This window comes from Mus pahari, chromosome 6, assembly GCF_900095145.1.
Source record: "Mus pahari chromosome 6, PAHARI_EIJ_v1.1, whole genome shotgun sequence".
In the NCBI taxonomy this organism is placed as follows: domain Eukaryota; kingdom Metazoa; phylum Chordata; class Mammalia; order Rodentia; family Muridae; genus Mus; species Mus pahari.
Window position 1 is genome coordinate 95,949,533 of NC_034595.1, and position 20,047 is coordinate 95,969,579.

The 20,047-nt window shown below is 46.3% G+C and overlaps 1 protein-coding gene across 4 annotated transcripts in view; it reads right to left on the reverse strand.

The window, feature by feature from the left end:
- Nucleotides 1-3,927: 3,927 nt before the first annotated feature.
- The window catches only part of Vps13d (vacuolar protein sorting 13 homolog D), a 227,041-nt gene continuing 210,921 nt past the window's right edge, over nt 3,928-20,047 (reverse strand). For all 4 annotated transcript variants that reach the window (XM_029539692.1, XM_029539694.1, XM_021201317.2 and 1 more), the window contains 3 exons: nt 14,479-14,610; nt 7,809-8,049; nt 3,928-6,534 (listed from right to left, as the gene is read on the reverse strand). In XM_029539692.1, the coding sequence (XP_029395552.1) occupies nt 6,403-6,534; nt 7,809-8,049; nt 14,479-14,610 (505 nt within the window). In that variant the 3' untranslated portion in view covers nt 3,928-6,402. The remainder of the gene's footprint in view (nt 6,535-7,808; nt 8,050-14,478; nt 14,611-20,047) is intronic.

Sequence of the window (20,047 nt, forward strand, 5' to 3'; positions counted from 1 at the left end):
AAAAAAGGCATAGCTAGGAGAGACTGGACCAAAGCAAGACCAGAACTCAGCCAGGCAAACACCAAATCCTACAGCTTTATGACCTGTACTTAGAACTCATGGTGGTATCAGCTGGATTCCAACAGCCTTCGGTAACCTTGTTCCTTTCAGGGGCAGGCATCTCATGGACCTGGCATCCCTACCACTCAGGTACCTCCATTACACTTTAGGCTTTTCCTTCCCAGAGTCACACAATGGCGTTTCACAGCCTCCTTGCAGGGCCTCCAACCCTGCACTTTCTAGCCTCAGTGGCTTTCAGAAACATTGGTTCAAGTTTTCACAACCCTGTAATTCATAAATTTTTCTATGCCTGCAAAATGAAAACTGTGTGGGTGATACTATCAAGTTCTTCTGGGAGCTCAAGATACTGTGTAGCCCTTTCCCCCATGGCTGTGGGGCCTCTGTGCACTGTGGTGGCTGAGCTTGGGAAACACTTGCCCTGCTTTGCAGCAGTAAAGCCCCACAGTGGCATTCTTTGTTCACGTTCTCCTTTCAAATGCATTTGTGATTCTGACAAGTTGGAGTCTCAGTGAGGCACCTTTCCTGGTGTCCCATAATAAAGTCCCTCCCCTCTCCAAGTGAACTCATTCCTGTAACAATTACAGCCCCTTTCTCTGCACCCTCCTTATCAGCAACTTTGATTTATTTGTTTACATCCTGTGGTGGCAGGAATGCATGTGGCTCCAAAAGGCTCTTATATTTGAATGCTTAGTCAGTCCTTAGTTTTGAGAAGAATTTGAAGGGGCAGCCTTTGTGAGAGGAGGTGTGTCACTGGGGTAAGTTAAAAAGTGTATACCAGGCCTAGTCTCCTCTCTCTCTGCCTTGGGCAGGCATACAAGATGTGACGCTTCTCTCAGCTACTTCTCCAGCACCATGCCCGCCTGATGCCAGGCTTCCTGCCTTGATGGTTATGACAATCCTCTGAACTTCAAGTCTTCAATTCAATGCTTTCCTTTGAAAGTTGCCTTGGTCATGTGGCTTTTCACAGCAATAGAACAGTAACTAAGGTACTTCCTTATCACAAAACTGAACATTTTTACATCTGTCTGCTCCACTGGCTGTACTGTGCCAGCAGAAATCTATACAACAGTAGCAGTAACTGTGCCACAGTTTGGATGCTTCTATTATACCTGAATTCAGCCTCACTCAAATTCTCAGGTAGTGGGCAGAATATAGCCAGGCCCTTAGCCAGAAGGTGACACGAATGATCTATAGTCCAGTCCCTAATAGAATCCTTGTCTCACTCTAATACCTTGTGATCCCTGCCTCCACTGTGCACATTCTATCAGCACTCTGGTTTTCCAAACTCCCACCAGAATGTTCATTAAGTTCTGCTTACAAAATCACATAGGGCTGGCTGGAGAGATGGCTCAGTGGTTAAGAGCATGGACGACTGCTCTTCCATAGGTCCTGAGTTCAATTCCCAGCAACCACATGGTGGCTCACAACCATCTGTAATGGGATCTAAAGCCCTCTTCTGGTGTGTCTGAAGAGAGCAATGGTGTACTCGTATACAGAATCACATAGGGCTTCTCTGGCTCCAAGCTCTTGCACATTCCTCCCACAAACCAGTTCTAAATACCTAAGAATCACACTGATAGGGTTTTTCACAGTAGCAGCCTGCTGCTAGGATGAATTTTCTATGGCAGGATCTTTTCTCATTGCTGTAACAAAATACCCAACACAAAGACAACTTAAGAAGGGTTTATTTATACTCACAGTCCAAAGGTTTGGGTCCACCATGGTGGGAAGGCATGGTGGCAGGACTATGAGGCAGCAGATCCTGCTGCATCCACAGTCAGAAAATGGAGAAAGCTGAATGCTGTTGTTCAATTGGCTTTCTTTTCTTTTCTTTTCTTTTTTTTCTTTTTTTTTTTCCAGATCATGGGCTGGTACTCCTGCATTACATCTTCCCTCCTCAGGTAAACCAGAAACACCCTCACAAGACAGGCAGAGAAGTTTGTCTCCTAGGTGATTCCAAATCCATTCAAGCTGATGTGCTTTAATCACCTCAATATGCAAATACATGTACCATCAAGACCTTGAGCATCTGAGCATGTGGAATGCATGGGGATGGGGATGCTGTCTCCATGGATACCAGGGCATGGCTGAACCTACCTTAGAAAGCAAAGAGGAGTAACACAAATCGAAACGAATCAAGAATAATAATAATAAAAAAAACTAAAGCAGCAGAGAGAAGGGAATTTTAGAGCAGTTATTTAAAAAAGTACAATAGACTTAAACCAAGCTACGGAAGTATGTAGGATTTAGAATGAGAAAACACAGAAGGCATTAAAATAAGCTATGAGAATCCACACAACTGTATGATAACAAAACGGCTTAAGAGAACTAAATCATGTTTTAAAAAATATGTTGCCAAAGCTGACCTAAGAAGTGGAAAATCTGAACTACCCCAATTGGCAGACAGTGGGACAGTGATTAAAGGAACTTATGCAAAATACACATGCTCATCTAACTGTCAAAAACCAGAACAGGAAACCCTACTGTAATTTAAGTAAGACAAACCAGAAGAATGTGGACTGCTCTCTGATCCATTTAAGGAAACCAAAGATATTTCTTACTTTATAGATACAAAGACTCAAAATAGCAGCAAAGGAAACAAGACATACGCAAGACTAACAAGTTAACACATACTGTAGAAATGAGAGTCATTCCAGGGATTAAGGGTGGGCCATGTCAGGAAATCTACTCACATAATATATTAAGTTTTAAAAAAAGAAAGGTGAGTTGGCAGAATGGCTCAGCAGATAAAGGCACTTGCAGCCAAGCCTGATGGCCTGAGTTCAATCCCCAGTACCCACATGTCTGTCTGTCTGTTGGTCGGTCTGTCTGTCTGTCTGTCTCTCTCTCTCTCTCTCTCTCTCTCTCACACACACACACACATACAAAATACACGAATTCAAATGTTAAATAAAAAATTTAAAGGAATAAAACCAGTATGTCCATAAAAATGATACTGATAAACCACAATATTGATAAATCACGATATTGACAAACTGACTCTCCTATAGGGTGAAGTCACATCTTTCTGTATCTTTATCACCTCCTGCCCTGTCATAATCAGCTCATGGCTCTAGAACACAGGGGTGGTCAAATGTCCACCCATCTTCTCTCACGTATGACCACCCTTAACTTACCCTATGGTTTTTTGTTTTTTTCCCTTGCTATGTTGCTGGCCTAGAAATGCCTGGGCTCCAGGGACCCTCAGAACCCAATGTGAGTAGCTGGGAATATGTAGGTGTGAGTCCCTGCCCCTAGCCACCCTTCCCTCTTGAGGTACCAGGTATGAGCTACCTTCTACCATGGCCAAATACTCTAGAGGTGTCAGTATGTGGTATCTCTGGTTTCATTCCATTTTCCCCTGAACCTTTTCCCTCTCACCCGGCTTTCAGCCTAACCCCCACCACAACTGCTCCACTGCTCCTGATTCTCAAGTGTGAATGTGGTCCTCCTGGTTTATTAGATGCATTTGCTAGTACAACTCTAAAACCTACAAGGATCCACACCCTCATGGATCACCTGTCTCCAAATGGGTCTGCTCTGCCTCCTTTCTATTTTTCTGAACTCTTAAGTTATGACCTCTACCCTGGCAGCTCAGCCCAACAACCCTGGGGTGGTGGAATTGAACAGCATCTAGCACACAGACGCTGGAGGGCAAAGCCACTTCTGTCTGCTCATTCCAGGTATGTCCAGTTTCCAGTGGTGATGTGAGTCCCTGGACGGAGTGCAGAGGCTGCCCCTGTCTGCTAAGGCTGTACTGTGTTTGATGGCTCGTCACTGGTGATGATTCTAGAGTTCTGGTGACACAGAGGAGGAACAGGAAGAGGAGGAACAGGAAGAGCAGGAGGAAGAAAGCAAACATGTGTGGGAAATCAACAAGGTATTTTATTTTACAGAATGTGCTAACTCTGGGGTACGGAGTTTGCACAGCCTGTGTATACATAGTGAAGAACCGGATATTTTATTTTCTGTTCACTGAGAAGCTATGATGCTTTTTATATTTTATTTTTTGAGGCACAAATGACACTTGAAGACAAAGTAGCCCTGGATCCTTTAGAACACTGAGGTGGGATGAGCGCCCCACCGAACAGTGGGGGCCGACACAGAGGCTGCCTCTACACCTCCTCCATGTGGGTGCTCTCCTTCTGGCTTTTCTGGCTTTCCAATGTGATCTAAGAACCAGGGTGGCTCCAAATGTCTCTCCATCCAGCTTCCCTTCATCTGCTAACTTCTTCCAGAAGAGCTGTATTTGAGGCAGTATGAAATTGTCCCAGCAGTCTCTCTGACACATGGCGAATACCAACTTAAGAGGAAACAGGAGCAGTGGCAAAGCCCATTTCTTCCAGATCGTTGGACTTTGTCCTGGCAAGCCCGGAAGCAATGGTGAAGGCATCTGGGGCATTTCCCAGACCTGGCGTTAGGGCTTTCTGGCTGGGATAACTGAGAACTCAAAGTTGATCTCCCATTACCCTGCAGTCTCACCCCATCTGGTCTCCAAATCCCATCTTAATACCTGCTCCTTCTAAGGCTAAATATCATAGGAAGGGGCTGTGCCACTGCAGAAGATGGACGGTTATTTAAAGAGCTGATTCAACTAGAAAGGAGCCAGTGGGGAGGGTGTCTGCTTCTCCCTGGGTCCTCCTGAAGCACCAGCTACAGACTGAGAAACCCAGTTTAAGGGGCCCAAGGCAGCATAGACTTCCCTTAGCAAAGCTAGTTCCTTCTAACTGTTAGGGACTGTCCCAGCACGTGGCAGGGGACACACATAAGCAATACTTCTGGAGCCCCCACTCTAAGAGACCAATATCTCAGGTAGTGGGTTACTGAGAGTAAGGCCAGAGGTCAGACTTGTGTGGGTATGGGGGCCCAGGTTGTCAAGGAAGACCATGAGGAACTAAGTCCTCCCACTCAGCTGAGAGTCTCTAGCAAGGGCACTGACAACATCATGCCCTCCTTAGGGAGCAACACATCACCAATCAGAGACCCAACCCACAAAAAGTCCAGTCCAATCCACTCCAGGGAAAACGGCAAAGTAGGAGGTCAAGAAGATAGCTCCTTGAAAACATTTATGCAGCTAAAGTGCCCTTGCCTGTCAATGCTTATGTGCCTTGGTGCATGCATAGACTCAGACAGACAGACAGACAGACAGACAGACACACACACACACACACACACACACACACACACACACACACACACAGATTGGGAGTGGGGCTTGGAGAACAGATCCCTTATTGGAAGGATTAGAATTATAAATACCAAAACACACCCACTGGGTCACCCAGGATCTCAGCTACGTGTATAACACAATTGTGGAAATTGGCTAGACTTATTTAAAACAATACAAAACAAACAAACACACCCAAAACTACAAGGTCTGATTGTAGTATAAGGTGAGGCCCACCCTCCACCTCCTTCTAGAAAAGGGAAACACCAAAGCGAAACCCAGGAAGCCCCTGGCTCCCATGCACACCCTTCTCTATAACTCTCTCCCTTCTCATCCGTTTCTCAGGGGGCCACAGTGCTATGACATGGTTTTACTAAACAGAACATAGTGGGAAATGGGACTTTTTTCCATTTATGTCAAGAGAACCCACCAATGCTTCACACTTCTTTAATCACAAGCAGCATGAAGAAAACCTGGATGGCCTTGATGTGTGAGCACACACTCAGCAACTATTGTTTGACCTCCCAATTGGGTGGAGTGGTTGAAGAAAGTCAAATGGATTGACGTTAGAAAAGTGCCTGCACCACTGGTGAGAACAAAGGTGGGCACCATGCTGGCCTCTAGTCCTTTCCATGGTGGCTCTGCTTCTGCTTGCCTCTAGGTGACTAAAGAGTCACCCTTGAACACTGACTGCAGCAGCAACTCAAATAATGCACCCTTCACTTCCCACAGGGACTCCCTGCAGGAGGCGTGCAGAAGCAGTGTGGCAGAAGGGCCAGCCCAACTTTACATTACTGTACAGGTAACAAACCTTCACAACAGCACAGCCCTGCTCAGAAGCTTCTCTGTATTTACAAACACACAGTTGTACATATATACATGTTAACAAAATACAGGGCATTCTAAAAATTAGATCCATCTTAATACATTTTAAAACGTTATTCCATCAATACTTTTAAAAATTATTTCCCCATAATCTAAAGAAACTCCCTGCCCCACAAACTAATATGGTTTCTGTTTACATTTTTCCCTGTGAGAATTTCTTTCCCCTTGTTCCTTGATATTTTCCCCCCAAAACCTCTTCTGGCTTCCCTTCTAACAGGAGCCAAGTCTGGACTTGGGCCCTCTGGGTTGGGCTTCTGCCTGGAGCATCCCTCTCCTGCAGCCGGGTGTCCTCAGGAGTCCAGCTCCAGCTGCTCTTGATTCTCACTGAGTCTTAACATAAGTTGCTGTTCATAGTAGAGGCTCTTTGCATAGTTTATTTCTTGTGATAGCTTGACAGCAAGGACCTCAGATTTCACATGCACCTAGGGAGGAGACAAGAATGAACACATTGCCCTGAGGTTAGGCAGCCAAGCACAACCACAGGGCATGGGCAGAGGGCAGCCACCCCAAAGCAGTTCCCATCTAACATCCAAGATAAAGAGATTCCCAGGGGCCTGTGCCTGGTTCACTCTGACCCAAGCTTTTCGTTTATGTCCCAGGTTACTGCAGCCTTTCTCCACCCATAACTGATGAGCTTCCATTCAGAGGTAAGGCAAGACAATGGACTGAACCCTTTATTCAAGTTCAAAGCCTGGTGGTGGCTGAATACATAAAGAATCAGCAAGTATGTGCCTAAAGGCTTTCTTACCCCAGTGTTTCACTGCTAGCCTGTCTTGAAAGGGGAGATAGGGTGGGTAGGCACAGCTGGTGGAAAATGCATACTTTGGGGCATTAACTTGCAGCCACCCAACTCTGACTTAAGTCACTGACCCCAGGAGGGGCTGATAAGCTCAAACCCATTCCAGTTTATCCCTGAGAGACTAGAGAAGGTGGAAGTGCTCCTGGGGAGAAATCCAGCAAGATGGCTCTTTTCTGATCTATAGAAAGAGCAGAGATGAATGCAGTCACTCAAAAGGGCAAAGCTTTGGGGATGCAGCAGCAGCAGCAGGACCAATGCCTGCAACTGTGACTAGAGATGGAGCTGCCTCCTTACAACTGCTCTGCTGTGGGCTCACTTGCCCAGCTCAGGAGAGCAAGTTCTGTGGACTAGACACAAGTGATGGGGTCAGATGGGTCAGCGAAGTCTGAGCCCTAGCTTGTGCCACAGTGAGCTACATGGCCTGAAGGAATCACTTGCCCTGGCCCCTGTCTCTAACAGCACTGTTTGGGAAGTGCATGCTGGAAACCTCTGGGTGCACCTACACCCAAAAGTTCTGACACAATACCTCCTACCCTACAGAGGTGAATACCATTCTTATTTACAAATATCTATTGAATGTACTTCATACTACTTCTCTTCATAGATTAAAAGGTTGTGGTTTTCTGATACCAGGAAAATACAGCATGTACCCTGTGCTGGACTTAGGGTGCCAGCATGTAGTACCATGCTTCAGGGACACATGAAAACTATGAATAATGTCACTGCTTTGTGTTGATAGGTCATCGAGACACAAATGTAAGAGAACACACCCAGGGTTTCCAGCAGAGTGGGAGTAGAACATTCAGTGCAGTTCAAACCTTCCATTGGAGTCCTCGGAGGACAGCAGAGGTAGAGCAGGGTTTGTCCATGTGAGTGGCAAGAAGCAGCTGTACTTACCATTGGCTTTTGGTGGGATGGGCCTGGGATGGACACACCACTGCTAGAATTTGCAGCTTTCTTAGTTACTTGAACATACACCTTCCCATGGTCTTTGGAGACAAGACAGTGGTAGAGGTCATCATATTTGACCTCGAGGAAAATGGCCTCTCGGTCTACGTAGTCCCCGCTCTTCAGGAAGTACACAGCTTTGGAGGAGATGAGCACGCAGTAGCTATCAATATTTTCCACGGCTATGAAGCTGCATGGGAGAGAGAACTCAGGATGCTGAGCTGCTCCATGTCAGGGCCAGGCCATCCCTTAATACTCTAAGGGCAGAGGCCTGCTCAGGTCTAGCGTCTGAGGCCTAGGTTTCCCCAGGCTTCCCAGTTACCACCCCTCACTGTTCATGTGCATGGTTTTATTACTCTGGGACTCAGGTTCCTCATCTGTAAATTTGTATTAGAAAGACATGGCCTCAGGAGCTGCTGTTCATAGCTCATAGCTCTCTGCTGTACGGTGCTCATGAATATTAACAAGCAATATTTGCTATGAGTTTCAAACAGAAAAAAAATCCTGTTTTGATATGGGCTTTGTGGGGTGCTCTGTGAACGTTTGGATAGTTTATGAGTTAGAGAAAATGGAAACAATGCTTTGCTGACAGGACATATGACAGACCAGTTAGATCATGAGGAGAGACAGTAGGGGCTAGAAGATAGTGAGGGGACAGGTCTGCCAGACTGAAAACAATAGCATTTGTTCTTTGCTCTGACTACCCTGATGAGAAGTCACCTGACCCCTGTTCAGTATGGCCAGGGTCATGGGGCTTGTGATACCACTGAACTCTCAGAACTGTAGTCATCACTTCTAAGGCCACTCAGAAACAGCTTAGATTTGAAAATCAGAGAGAAGCCTGCGTCCTGGAGTACCTGCAGCAGAGCTCACAGACTGGTGTGGAAATTGATGCAGGACTACACTCTGCTCAGCTGCTGAACCAAGAGTAGTCACCTTGAAAGCCAGTGACCACCTTCTCAGCTTGGTGGCCGCCTGTATCTTATGCCGGCTTTTCCCAGTGTGGCTGGCCATCAGGGACAGTAAGGATACACCAGGTGATGGCAAGCATACGAAGAGCTGACTGACAATAGGCTGGCTGTGTACATTGGGGTTTTCAATTGTTTTTTCTCAGAGCCAAGGCTCTATCTGGAACTGGCATGGATCCAGGTCCAGGGTAGTCTTAGTCCAGGGCCACAGAGCACAAAATTATCAGGAAGGGTACAGTCACTGAGGGCAGGACAGGGCCAGTTTGCTGGCAGCCAGGGACTTGCCTGTCAGACCCAAGCGTGGCTGGTCCTCACTCTCCTCTGCACCTCTAGAGCATCCTTCACTCTCCTTCCTATTGCCCCACACTGAGTCACCACCCTTACCCTCAAAGCTTCCCCAAATACCCTGGCCCTTGACTGCTGCTGACTTCAACACTTTGGCCTGTCAAAGCACTGTCAGAGGGTTCTTTCTGCTTCTTGCTAAGCAGTATGGCTTCAGTGGCACTCTAAGCACCGGTGTGGTCCATTGTACACCCACATGACTTCCTGAGTGCCCACCGCGGAGTCAGCCACCCATGAGGACTTGTTAAGGACCCACGTTGTTCCAGTCCTCATTTTACTTATGGCTCCCATGACAAAAATTGGGGTTTGCTGCTCTCATCTAACTGGTTGGCAGTGCTGAGAATGTAGACTTGTAAAGTCCCACTGCCAAGATTCCAAGTGCTCAGTCGCTCTCCAGGGTCAGCAGGCTTAGCACAGCCTCCTTATGCCCCACACTCAGAGTCAGGGGCAGCGAGAAGGAGAAGGGAGGAGGAAAGGACATGGAGAGACAGAAAGCATAGAGAGCATCTCCCGGCCAGCTGGAACTAGATGGAAAATGAGCTGAACACACAAAAACAGCTTTGCTCTAAAGCACAGGTGGGCTAGGCGACCATCATGAAGCCTGTCTGGAAATCTCTAAGGAGACTCAAAAAGTGGCCAGGAGGCAGGGTGAGAGCAGACACATGGGTTACACCATCCAGGAGAGACTGGATCTCTAGCCTCTCATTAGTGCTCCATCCTCCTCCGAGGAGCCTTGGTGACACGCAGGAAGATGCCTTTATTCCAAAGGGCACAGGGACTGGTCCTGAGCATACATCCCAACCCCCTTCTAGGAGGCTGCAAATGACTCAAGTCCTCTCAAAGGCCAGGAAATAAGGAGGAATTGTGGCTCTGAGACAGGAGTGCTTCTATAAGGCAGGTAGCATGGTAAAGGAAATCTTGGCTAGGCTAGAAAAGAGAGGCCACAAGTTTGAGACTCTGGTCAGGTGGCTTGCAGCTTGGTGACTCAGTTCCTTCAATCTCTGAGGGAGATGGTGCTGCCTACCAACTCCTTCAGTGAAGATTAACAGAGAAGATCCACGTTGGGACAGAACAAGCACAATACAGCAGCCCTCACTACCTGTATCTCTACTCTGGGCCTAGGAGCTCTGCTCATGCCCTGGGGTTGCTGCTGCTCACAGCATTCACTGTCCCAAAGCCTTCACACCAAAAGCAGATCAGAACCAAGGGCAAGGTTGGGAGAAGAGAGAAAGCTGGGCAATGATAGCCAATGGCTGTCTCCCCTCTTTCCCTGAGGCTTTCTCTGCAACCCATTACCCAAGGTTTTGGGTCCCATCACCACCACTGCTGTCAGTCTGCTTGACACCCTCCCACACACCCCAAATCTGGTAACAAACACATCAAAGACTCACTCAAACAGCTTGGGGCAGACCCTTCATCTCCTGATCCCTATCCCGAACTTGTCACTCACTCTGTGAGGAGTTTACTTGGGGCAGAGCAGAGCCCTCTTGGCTCTACATTCGTCCGACATTTTCCCCCAGCACCCCTTTTCTCTGTGGCTGCCCACCTGCAGGCCAGCTCTCTACAGGCTCTGCACCCCACCCCGGCCAACAAAGTAGCCAAGGCATGGCTGACACATGGACTCTGGCTTTCCAGATTCTACCTATAGCCACTTTTCACTGCTGCTGGCCCACAGGTGGGCTGATGGAAAGCCTCTCGGGTGACAGAGGGACCCCCTATCTGTCTTGTGAGGGCAGAGGGAAGATGGCAAACACACACAAGCACCACGGAAAATTCTGGCCTTCCAGAAGAGGACAGAGAGGCCCTCTCTTACAAACTAACCTATGACAAGTGGCCCATGACAAGTGGCTCAGACTTCTGTCAGGACAGTAACTGTCTATGTTACAGGCAGCGGGCAACAAGGGAATAACAGTGAGCATCGCCCAGTTTATCTCCTCTGCTATCTCCCTCCCCTCCCAAACAAGTCTCTTTGACTTGCTAGACTGTGGACTTGCTGAGGAACACCACAAAGTTGTAAAGTTGTACTTGACCTGGCACACAGTGAAACAATGTATTGGGCAAGGATTCAGAAGATGATAGAGAAAGGATGCTAGGAGGAACCCCACTGCACATAGGCACAACATGGGGTGAGGGGCACCAGGGGCTGTGCTGCCCTCAGAACTTCAAGCAAGACATTGACTTCTATCTGAGCAGCTGAGTAAGCTGCTGGATACAAGCCTGCAGGTGTCAAATGTTTCTGACAGGTTAGCTCCTGGCTTAGACAGTGTAAGCTGAAGCTAGGCTGTGGCTGAGAGAAACAGTGCCCACCTAGTCAAGTAAGGCCCTGGGGTCTATTTCCAGCAAAGGAAGGAAGAAAGGACAGAGGGAATAAAGGGGATTTCACTATTACTCATTTCCTGAATGCTTTTTGATTTTGCTAACCATGTAAATGAGTTGGTTTCATTAGAAGAGAGAGGTGACATTTTTAGCATGCTACTTTGGTCTGGATCCTCTTCTTCAAAATCCCCTCCTCCCCTGGCTCTAGGAGACAAGCACCTAAGGAGAAAAATCTCAAGTTTACAAGCCTGCCTTTGCTTTCCTTTTATATACTTTTCTGTATTAAAAATACAAACATACACAATACACTCACACCACACACACAGAACACACTCACACCACACACACACACACACACACACACACACACACACACACACACACACACACCCCTCCTAAATATTCCTCTCTGTCTAAATAATGAAAGAACCCCAGGACCATGCTGCTGAGCATAGCAGCTTCTGGATGACAAGATCAGAATCGCCTTTGTGCCTGCAATCTGAATGGGCCAACTTGATAAAATACCCCAAATGAAGTAGATACTTCATAAAAGACAAACAAACAACTAAAGGGTGACTTCTAGCGACAACCTGGGCATTGTTCAGAAAAGGTAACCATACAGGACCCTGGGTTAAGACTGAAGAGAATGGGAGGTAACAGAGGTGCACAGAGCTGATGAGCCTGCTATGAAGCCTGAGCAGGCCTTAAATGGGATGTCAGTGACAATCTGTTCAATGCTGTTTAATTAAATGGAAAAAAACCCCACAAAACTAAATGCAACTTGATGTGGGAGATCAAAGTTGACGCTGCTGTGGCACTGGGGACTTTGTGGGGTTTTCACTCCATCAGGAAGTAATTACACAATATTTTCCAGAAGTGAAACAGTGAGTCTAAGTGGAAAAAATGTGGAAACATTTAGTTAGAACAGTAGAGCAAGGTATTAAAGACCCCTTTAACGGGTTAACTCTGAGGGGAATATGCAAATAATTAGGTCCTTAAACATGTTTTTAATTACAAATCTAGGATAAAAGTCAGAGGTAGAAGTCGGCACCCGAGTTTTTCCTGAGGTTTTCCTGCAGAGGGATGACTAGACCACTCACATGGCCCTGAGTACAGGCTGATAACAGAGGACAAAACGAGCCACAGAAGTCTGCCAGGGCCCCTTGTGACCTCTCCTATATGCCCAGGAAGACTGAGGTCACATGCCTCCCTCACCACCCACTGGCTAGGCTCCACCTTCAGCGTGGGTGGAGATACAAGGTCCTCATCTTCAAAGTTAAAATTCAGCCAGTAACTGTGCCCAGATCACATGAAACTTCAAGTGTTTTGTGAAACTCATTTTGCTGATTTCTTCCTGACTGCAGATTTTAGCTCACTGGTCTGTTTCCAGGTTGTGTGCCATGTGGGCAGCAACTCTATGGTGACTGGACTATACAATTTGTCCATAGTGTTTTTCTGGTCTTATGTCATTCTATTACAAATGAATCTTGTTTCAAAGAACCAGAGATGGTTTGGATCTAATAGAGGTGGGTTAACAAAGAATTTAAGATTTAACACTCAAAGATCTGTAATTTTACTTAGCCCACCCTCCTTTTTGAGACAGGGATGCCAGGCTGACTGTGGAAGGTAGCTGAGGCTGACTTTGAACCTGTGGTCCTCCTGCCTCCAACTTCTGAGTGCAAATGCTGCTACTACTTGTGGTTTATGCAGTGCTAGACATGGAACCTGGGGCTCTGTGCATGCTAAGCAAGCATTCTACCAGCTTAGCTACATCTCTCACCCCTTACCTAACCTTTGATAGTATCCCTAAGTCCTCATGGGAAATGGAAAGTGGGACATGTGCTAATACAAATGTTGACCTGCAGCTCTCCAGCTGAGTTCATTGAGTGATTTAAATCCCAGGTACTTCTAGGTTCAGAGGGTTCTCCAGTGAGTGGGACACCCTAGCTATCACTGGCTGACACTTCAGTAGAGTTTATATCATGTTCTGTTTGGCTGAGAAATGACTCTTTAGGTTTGAGTCTGAGGCTCAAAATCCCATCAATAGTGCAGTTTATAGAATGGTCTCAGACCTCTCAGCCTTCAGAAATGAAAATCTAAGTTTCTGTTGTTGAAGCCACTCAGTCCACAGCATGTGTAGGTAGTAGACTAGGCTCAGGGGAAGAAGTGCACAGCATTATTTAGAGATACTCCAGTGATATCATGGCAGGATACACCTAAGAAGATGCCATATCCTATCTCCTAAATGCTAGACTTTATTTTCTGTGTTCTCACTCAAACAAGATATGAAATGGGAATTGAGGCCTCTGGTATTGTCTCGACCAATGACACTGAAGGCCACCCCCAGGAGCCAATCTTCCCCTGAACCCTTCCACCAGTCAGCAACACCCACAGGGCCACAATCCTCCCTAGTTCGCTTCACCTCAGAAGATACAAGTCACACTAAGTACATTTCTACGCCCCAAATTCAGTCATCTCACACCTGGTCAAGTCACAGAGCACCTTACATTCTGAGGATTTCCACAAAATAGCACCAGCGACTACCATGGTTACCATGCCAGCTGAGAATAATCTTACTAGCTGAACATGAGTAAGAGCGAAAAAACAATTAAGAAAACTGCATTTCCAGAATATTCGATGGGTAATAATTTGCTTCTTGTTTTCAGTTTGGTAGCATTCTCTAGCAAACACTAAAGTTAAAAAAAAAATATGGGACAAAAGTCCCTTAAGACCGAGACTATCTCATGCCCTGGCCTCTGAACTGACTACAGAGAGACTGATGCCACAGGGACAACGCGAGGTCTGCTTTGGAGCAGGCTGAGAGCCACCCCCTCTGGTACTGGTCATTTACAATCTGACATTTAGGACAAGTAATTCTTCAGTCTCTTCCAAGGGCTGTATCAGCATGAAGCTCCTGGGTCATAGAGAAATTTCTCAAAGACAGACAAGGCAACACAGTAGACCAATGGGCTGTTTCTCTACCCCCCACTTACAACTCATCCTGGATGTTGTCCGTTAGCTTGAAGAGCTGTTCCTGTCCTTCTGCTTGGCTCTCAGAATATCGAGGAAGCAGCCCCTGGGGACCAGTACAGCAACGTGGTTTCCGAACCCTCTGGGCTTGGGTCCTAGAAGGGCAAATGGACAAGAAGAGGTTAAAGTGTCATGGTTAAAAGGATTTTCCTTCCTTGTTTGAAAAGGCAGGAGCCAGCTGCTGCAGGTCTGTGTGGTATATGATGTGCCCACTCTGGATTCAGACTGGACTTTACAATCTTTTGGCTATAAGATTATTATGATGCTCAATTCGCTAACTTCCTTAGCTCCTCATTTCACTTTTTGTGTAATAGGATGACATAACCTATCTGTCGGCTGGAAAACCAAGAAAAATGCCCACTTGGCTTCTGTTGGAGAGCATAGATTACCTATCACCATGGCTCTTTTGGATGATTATCATACCCTTCCCTGTGGCCCACACCATTTGGCTAGGGGTCTCTTTGGGTCAGCCCTCCGGGGACATGCAGTGGGTTCAGGAAGAACACAGCAGGGGCCAATGCTATAGTGTGAACCTGCCATGTTACCAGGTTCCTATGGAGCGAGCTCAGTCTCCCTGGTAAAGAGTAAGGAATGCAGCAGCCACGTGAAGGAACTAGTCCCAGGCCACAGCAGCAGCCCTAACTCATGCCCTTGGCTGTTGGTTGCCTAAAGGAATCTGCTTTGCTATGGCTTTCAGGGTCGGCTGCTGTTGTCTTTTTCCACAAACCATAGACAGGATAATTGATAAATACTTTTTGGTGTTTTCCTAGAAACAGGAGTCCATATTTGTCTTGGAAAGACAGCGCATACTTCAGATGACTGATAAGCATGTACTGGGTCTGTCCTTAGCTGTGCACTTGCTGTACTTTTTATTATTTGTTCCTGGAACCCACTGAAGCAAAACATCCCTCTCTAGACATACCTCAATGAGGGGAGCAGGCAGCCGCACTGAATCAGCACTTTAGAACCGGTGCTAGTGGAGACAGACAGACTGGGAAGAGGTACTCTGTGGGGCGAGTCTGGGTAGGATCCTGGAAGCAGAAGCCTGGAACTTGCCACAGGCTATCTGCAGAGCTAAGGTCATTGCAAGTGTTTCTGGACACAGGTCAGGCTGAGTTCGCCAGGCTGTGGGTCCAGAAGGTGCCATGGGGGGGAGGTGTATACGTGTGACAGTTCTTAGGAAGCCAGAGAGTCTCCTACTCTCAGACAGTTTTCAAATATTTAGGTATGAGGGTGCTTAGGTCTTGGTTGTGTCCCAGGAGTTATATAAAGACACAGTGACTCGCGTGAGGGACTTGAGGGTGCTTAGGTCTTGGTTGTGTTTCCGGGAGTTATATAAAGACACAGTGACTCGCATGAGGGACTCAGTAATGGGTTGGGTTCGTTTACAGAACACATTTACATATTTCACTATGCTTAGGCTCAATTCCTCCTTCAAGGTTTAGGTTTACTAATGTGCTGACCCCTGAGTTCTCCCTGAAAGCAGGGATGGTGGTGTTGGCAGACACTGTGGGTCCACTGTAGAGGAATTTCATAACTGCTCAGCTATGGATGCTAGCAGGTCACCATATACAAGGTGTTCTCAGGAAGGTGCTGGCTGCGCTTTTCCAGATATCGTGTTCTAGTTTCCTGGCCTGGTGAAACAATTGTTGTCATTTCACTGTCCAGACAGATCAATAACATGTCTTCCCCAAGGCATTCCCATAAGAGACTCTGGAAGGGCCATCGGATAGCAAGAAGACCAAGCACCCCTTCTGAAGGACGATGGTGAGGTCACTTTCCTAGCTCCTTTCAATGTAAGGTTTGATTATCCTTTCACCCCACTTCCCAACCTGCAGAGATATCTGTGGGCTTACCTAGAACGTATACTTCACACTATTATATCTACCTCTCTACACCTGCTAACAAATGGCCTTTGGGTTTATTTGCTTTGAGTGAGGGTCTTACTATGTTGTAGCACATGCTGGACCTGAACTTGCCATATAGCTCTAGCTGGCCTGCCTTAGCCTCCTGCATGTCAATTCCCCCTACACCAGTGAGAATATCACCTCACTCAGATATGTGTGTATTTAGTGCCTCCACACAAACAGCACACACCATGAGAAAAAAACATTTGGCTTCAGTAGTGCCTGGCTGCCTGCAGAGAAGCAACAGAATGGTGAATGGTTTGCGAGAGGGGAGCAGTGGGGGCTGCAAAGGTGAGGTTTTATGATGTTAAAGCTAATGGGCATCGTCTCTTCTTTCTAGGGTACTTCTGTCTAGTCCACTAGGGAAACAAAGGAAAGATATGAAACTTTAACCTTTGTGGACATATGTCCTGTTCCTTTCAAGACACCAGCTTTCCTTAGTGCTTAACAGCGGAGTGAGGGGAAAACTGACTGTAAACCCTGCATCTCTCTGAAGGAAATGAAGGAAGAATGGCAAACCAATGAAAGATGGCAGGCTCCTGCTCCTGAGCTTCTAGAAGTCACACCAACTGTGGGCCAACTTAGAATGGAAGAAATGTGCCCTATGTCACCAAAAAGTTTATTCCTTGGCAGTAATTCCTTGACTCAGTGGCCTCCTGTAGAGCCCTTTCTCAAACTTTATTTCCACTCCCAATTTATTTATTATTTTCTAGCCCGCAATCTATGACCCCACAGATACATCCAGAATGAGCAGGTAGAGCAGCTCCCTTGTGAGCACACCCACATGCCCATGTGTTATGCTCATGATTTTCTCCCTGATTTTCCACAGAGGACACACTACTCCCAATTTTTACGGTTCTCTCTTGGTGGTCTAACAAACAAACACCAAGGGATAGGCTGGATTTGGTACCTTGTGCTAGGGCCTACAGGAGCTCACTGTGATGTTCAAAGTTCATGTTCATGTCAATATGATGTAGACGGGGAAAAACCTACAGCCTCTAGCCCAAAGAGAGGACATGCTCTGTAAACGAGGGGTTCCCCACAGATGGGTGATTTGAGTGCATTCTTTAGAAAGGCGAAAGGCAGGTTAAAGGTTCCCTTCCCCATTCTTCTACAATGTTGAGTCAGTAACTAAAGCTAGTTTTTCTTCTTTAAGACACAACTAAAATTTCAAGTTCTCATGTCTGGGTTGGTAGGTCATGAGCAGGGAGGGTTTGGGGATGGTGTGCAAACTCACTATGAGAACAAACCTGAACCCAAGCTCAGTTAACAACAACAACAACAATAAGCCAAACACAAGCAAATGTTTCCAAACCTAGGAGCTCACAGAAAGGTTATGAGGTGATCTTCACTGGGGAAAAGGAACTACTGTGTGGTAGACCTGTCCTCATAGTCATCTGTATGACTGACTACGTAGATACATAGACACTTGTAATTGACTAGCTGTTAAGTCACTACCTTCAGTCCCAGTGAGCCAGGCATTAGGATGGCTTCCTTTCAGGGCCTGCCACTGTCACTGGCCTCTTTCTTTATTTGAAAAAAGAATACACAGCCCCATTGCTGACCACAGCTTGGGTCTATTGCATCCAGCCTCCCATTCCCCCTCTTCTGGCATAGCCCCGAGTCTGAATCTTGTGTCTATTACCCATGTTCTTTCTTAGGCTGTCTTCCCACACTTCAAAGTATGCTCTGGCATACCAGTGTTGTCTATAATTTCTAGTCGTGTTGGTAATTGCAGATGCCACTGTCTATAGAGAGGATTCAGCCATTCCCTTAGGCAGCTGGAATTCACTTGTGTCTGTTTACTAATACCCCATGGTATGAACATCTGAGTACTGACCAAAGTCTTGGCATTATAAGTAATGTGGCTATGAACATTCTTGTGCATTTGAATAACAAATATAATAATAATAATAATAATAATACACATTTTGTATTATTGATGACCTGTGGATTTGGATACACACACATACATACATACATGCACACTTTCTGCCAGACTTCAGTATATTAAAGTTTGCTCAAGAGGAGAGCTTTAGCTACTTTTAAAGAGGTGAAGCCATTTTGCACTTCCCCCATGATGTAGTAGAATAACATAACTACCTACACCCCTTCCAATGCTTGGTACTGTCTAGGGCAGCACTGATTAATATGCTGTCGCTGCCACATGGCTACCGAGCATGTGAGATGTGGCCAGTGTAACAAAAGAACCAAATTTTAAGTTTACTTTCACCTGAGAACTCATTCATCTCAAAACAAGCAGACAAAGGAAAGGAAAAGAAAGGAATGTTGGGGGTGTGATATATTCCCAGCATTCAGGAACCAGAAGTGGTGGCAGGAGGTGGGGGATAGGGTGTCAGTAATTCAAGGCAAGCCTAAATTAAAAGCAAATTAAAGGCTAGTCTGGATTACATAAGATCCTGTCTCAAACGGTAAAAACAAAACAAAATTAAACTGATCCATATTTAGTTGTATGTTGGAGAACTCTGATCTAGAGTCTATTTGCATTTATTTGTTTGTTTATTTGTTGTGGAGAGGTGTGCGCATGCCATAGCATATGTGAAGAGGTCAAAGGACATCTCTTGGGTGTCTCTCACTGTGGGTTCTAGAAATCAAGCTCAGGTCAAGTTCAGGCAGCAAACACTTGCAAAGCCATCTCACCAACTGAGTTTAGATTCTTCAGCCTGCTGCTGGAGTGGGTATAAAATGGCCTCAGCGTTTTCTCATCCCATCTCCTTTTGGATGACAGGATAATGGTGTTATGTGATAGCGACTCTCAATTGTAGACTAGACTACATCTGGGAATCAACAGAGACCAAGCTGTTGGATACTCCTGGGTGAAATTTTCTTAGCCTAACTATTTGAGTAAGGACAATCTACCCTCATTCTGGACCATACCTCATAGTGGCAGCCCACATAAAGGGCTAAGGATGAAGGAAGCTTTGTGTTTTGCCTGCTTGTCCCCACTCTCTCTGGCAAGTTTATCTATCCTACTGAGGCCAATTCTAATGTAGTCAAAAGGTAAGCACCTCTCCAGGAATCCTCTAGATTTAGACAGCCGAGCTGTCTAGCATCTTGGATGGGACAACTACCAGATTCTCAGACTTTGTATTGTGAGACAGCCATTGCTGGACTGCTTGGGTCATAGCCTGGAAGCCAGTCGGCTAGCTCCCCATTATATCTATATATTCATTCTACCATTCATGCTTCTTTAGAGAATCCTGACTAATATGGTATTCATAGGATGGTAGCTGTGGCTCCCATCATTGGTGCTGGGGCATGAAGGTCAATACTAAAACTGTTTTGCCACCCCACTCCTAATTGCCATGATGGACAGCTACTTGGGCAATATCTGGTACAACTCTAAACAGGAAGTGGGAAAAACTTCCAATCACACTCCTTGGGTAACAGTGCTTCTTGACCAACACTGAGAACAAGAGTCAGTTCAGTGTGTGCAGTCTCTGCCTCCACAAGCCTTTGTTTAGCCAAAGGTCTGCGGTACACTTAATTGCTGCCAGCTGGGGGTTGTCGGCCATTTTAAGCCCTCAGCTGCTGCGGTTTATAAATTTCACAGCATATAGGAAGAAGCAGCCCTTCCAGTCAACCAGCTAATCCAAAATGTCAG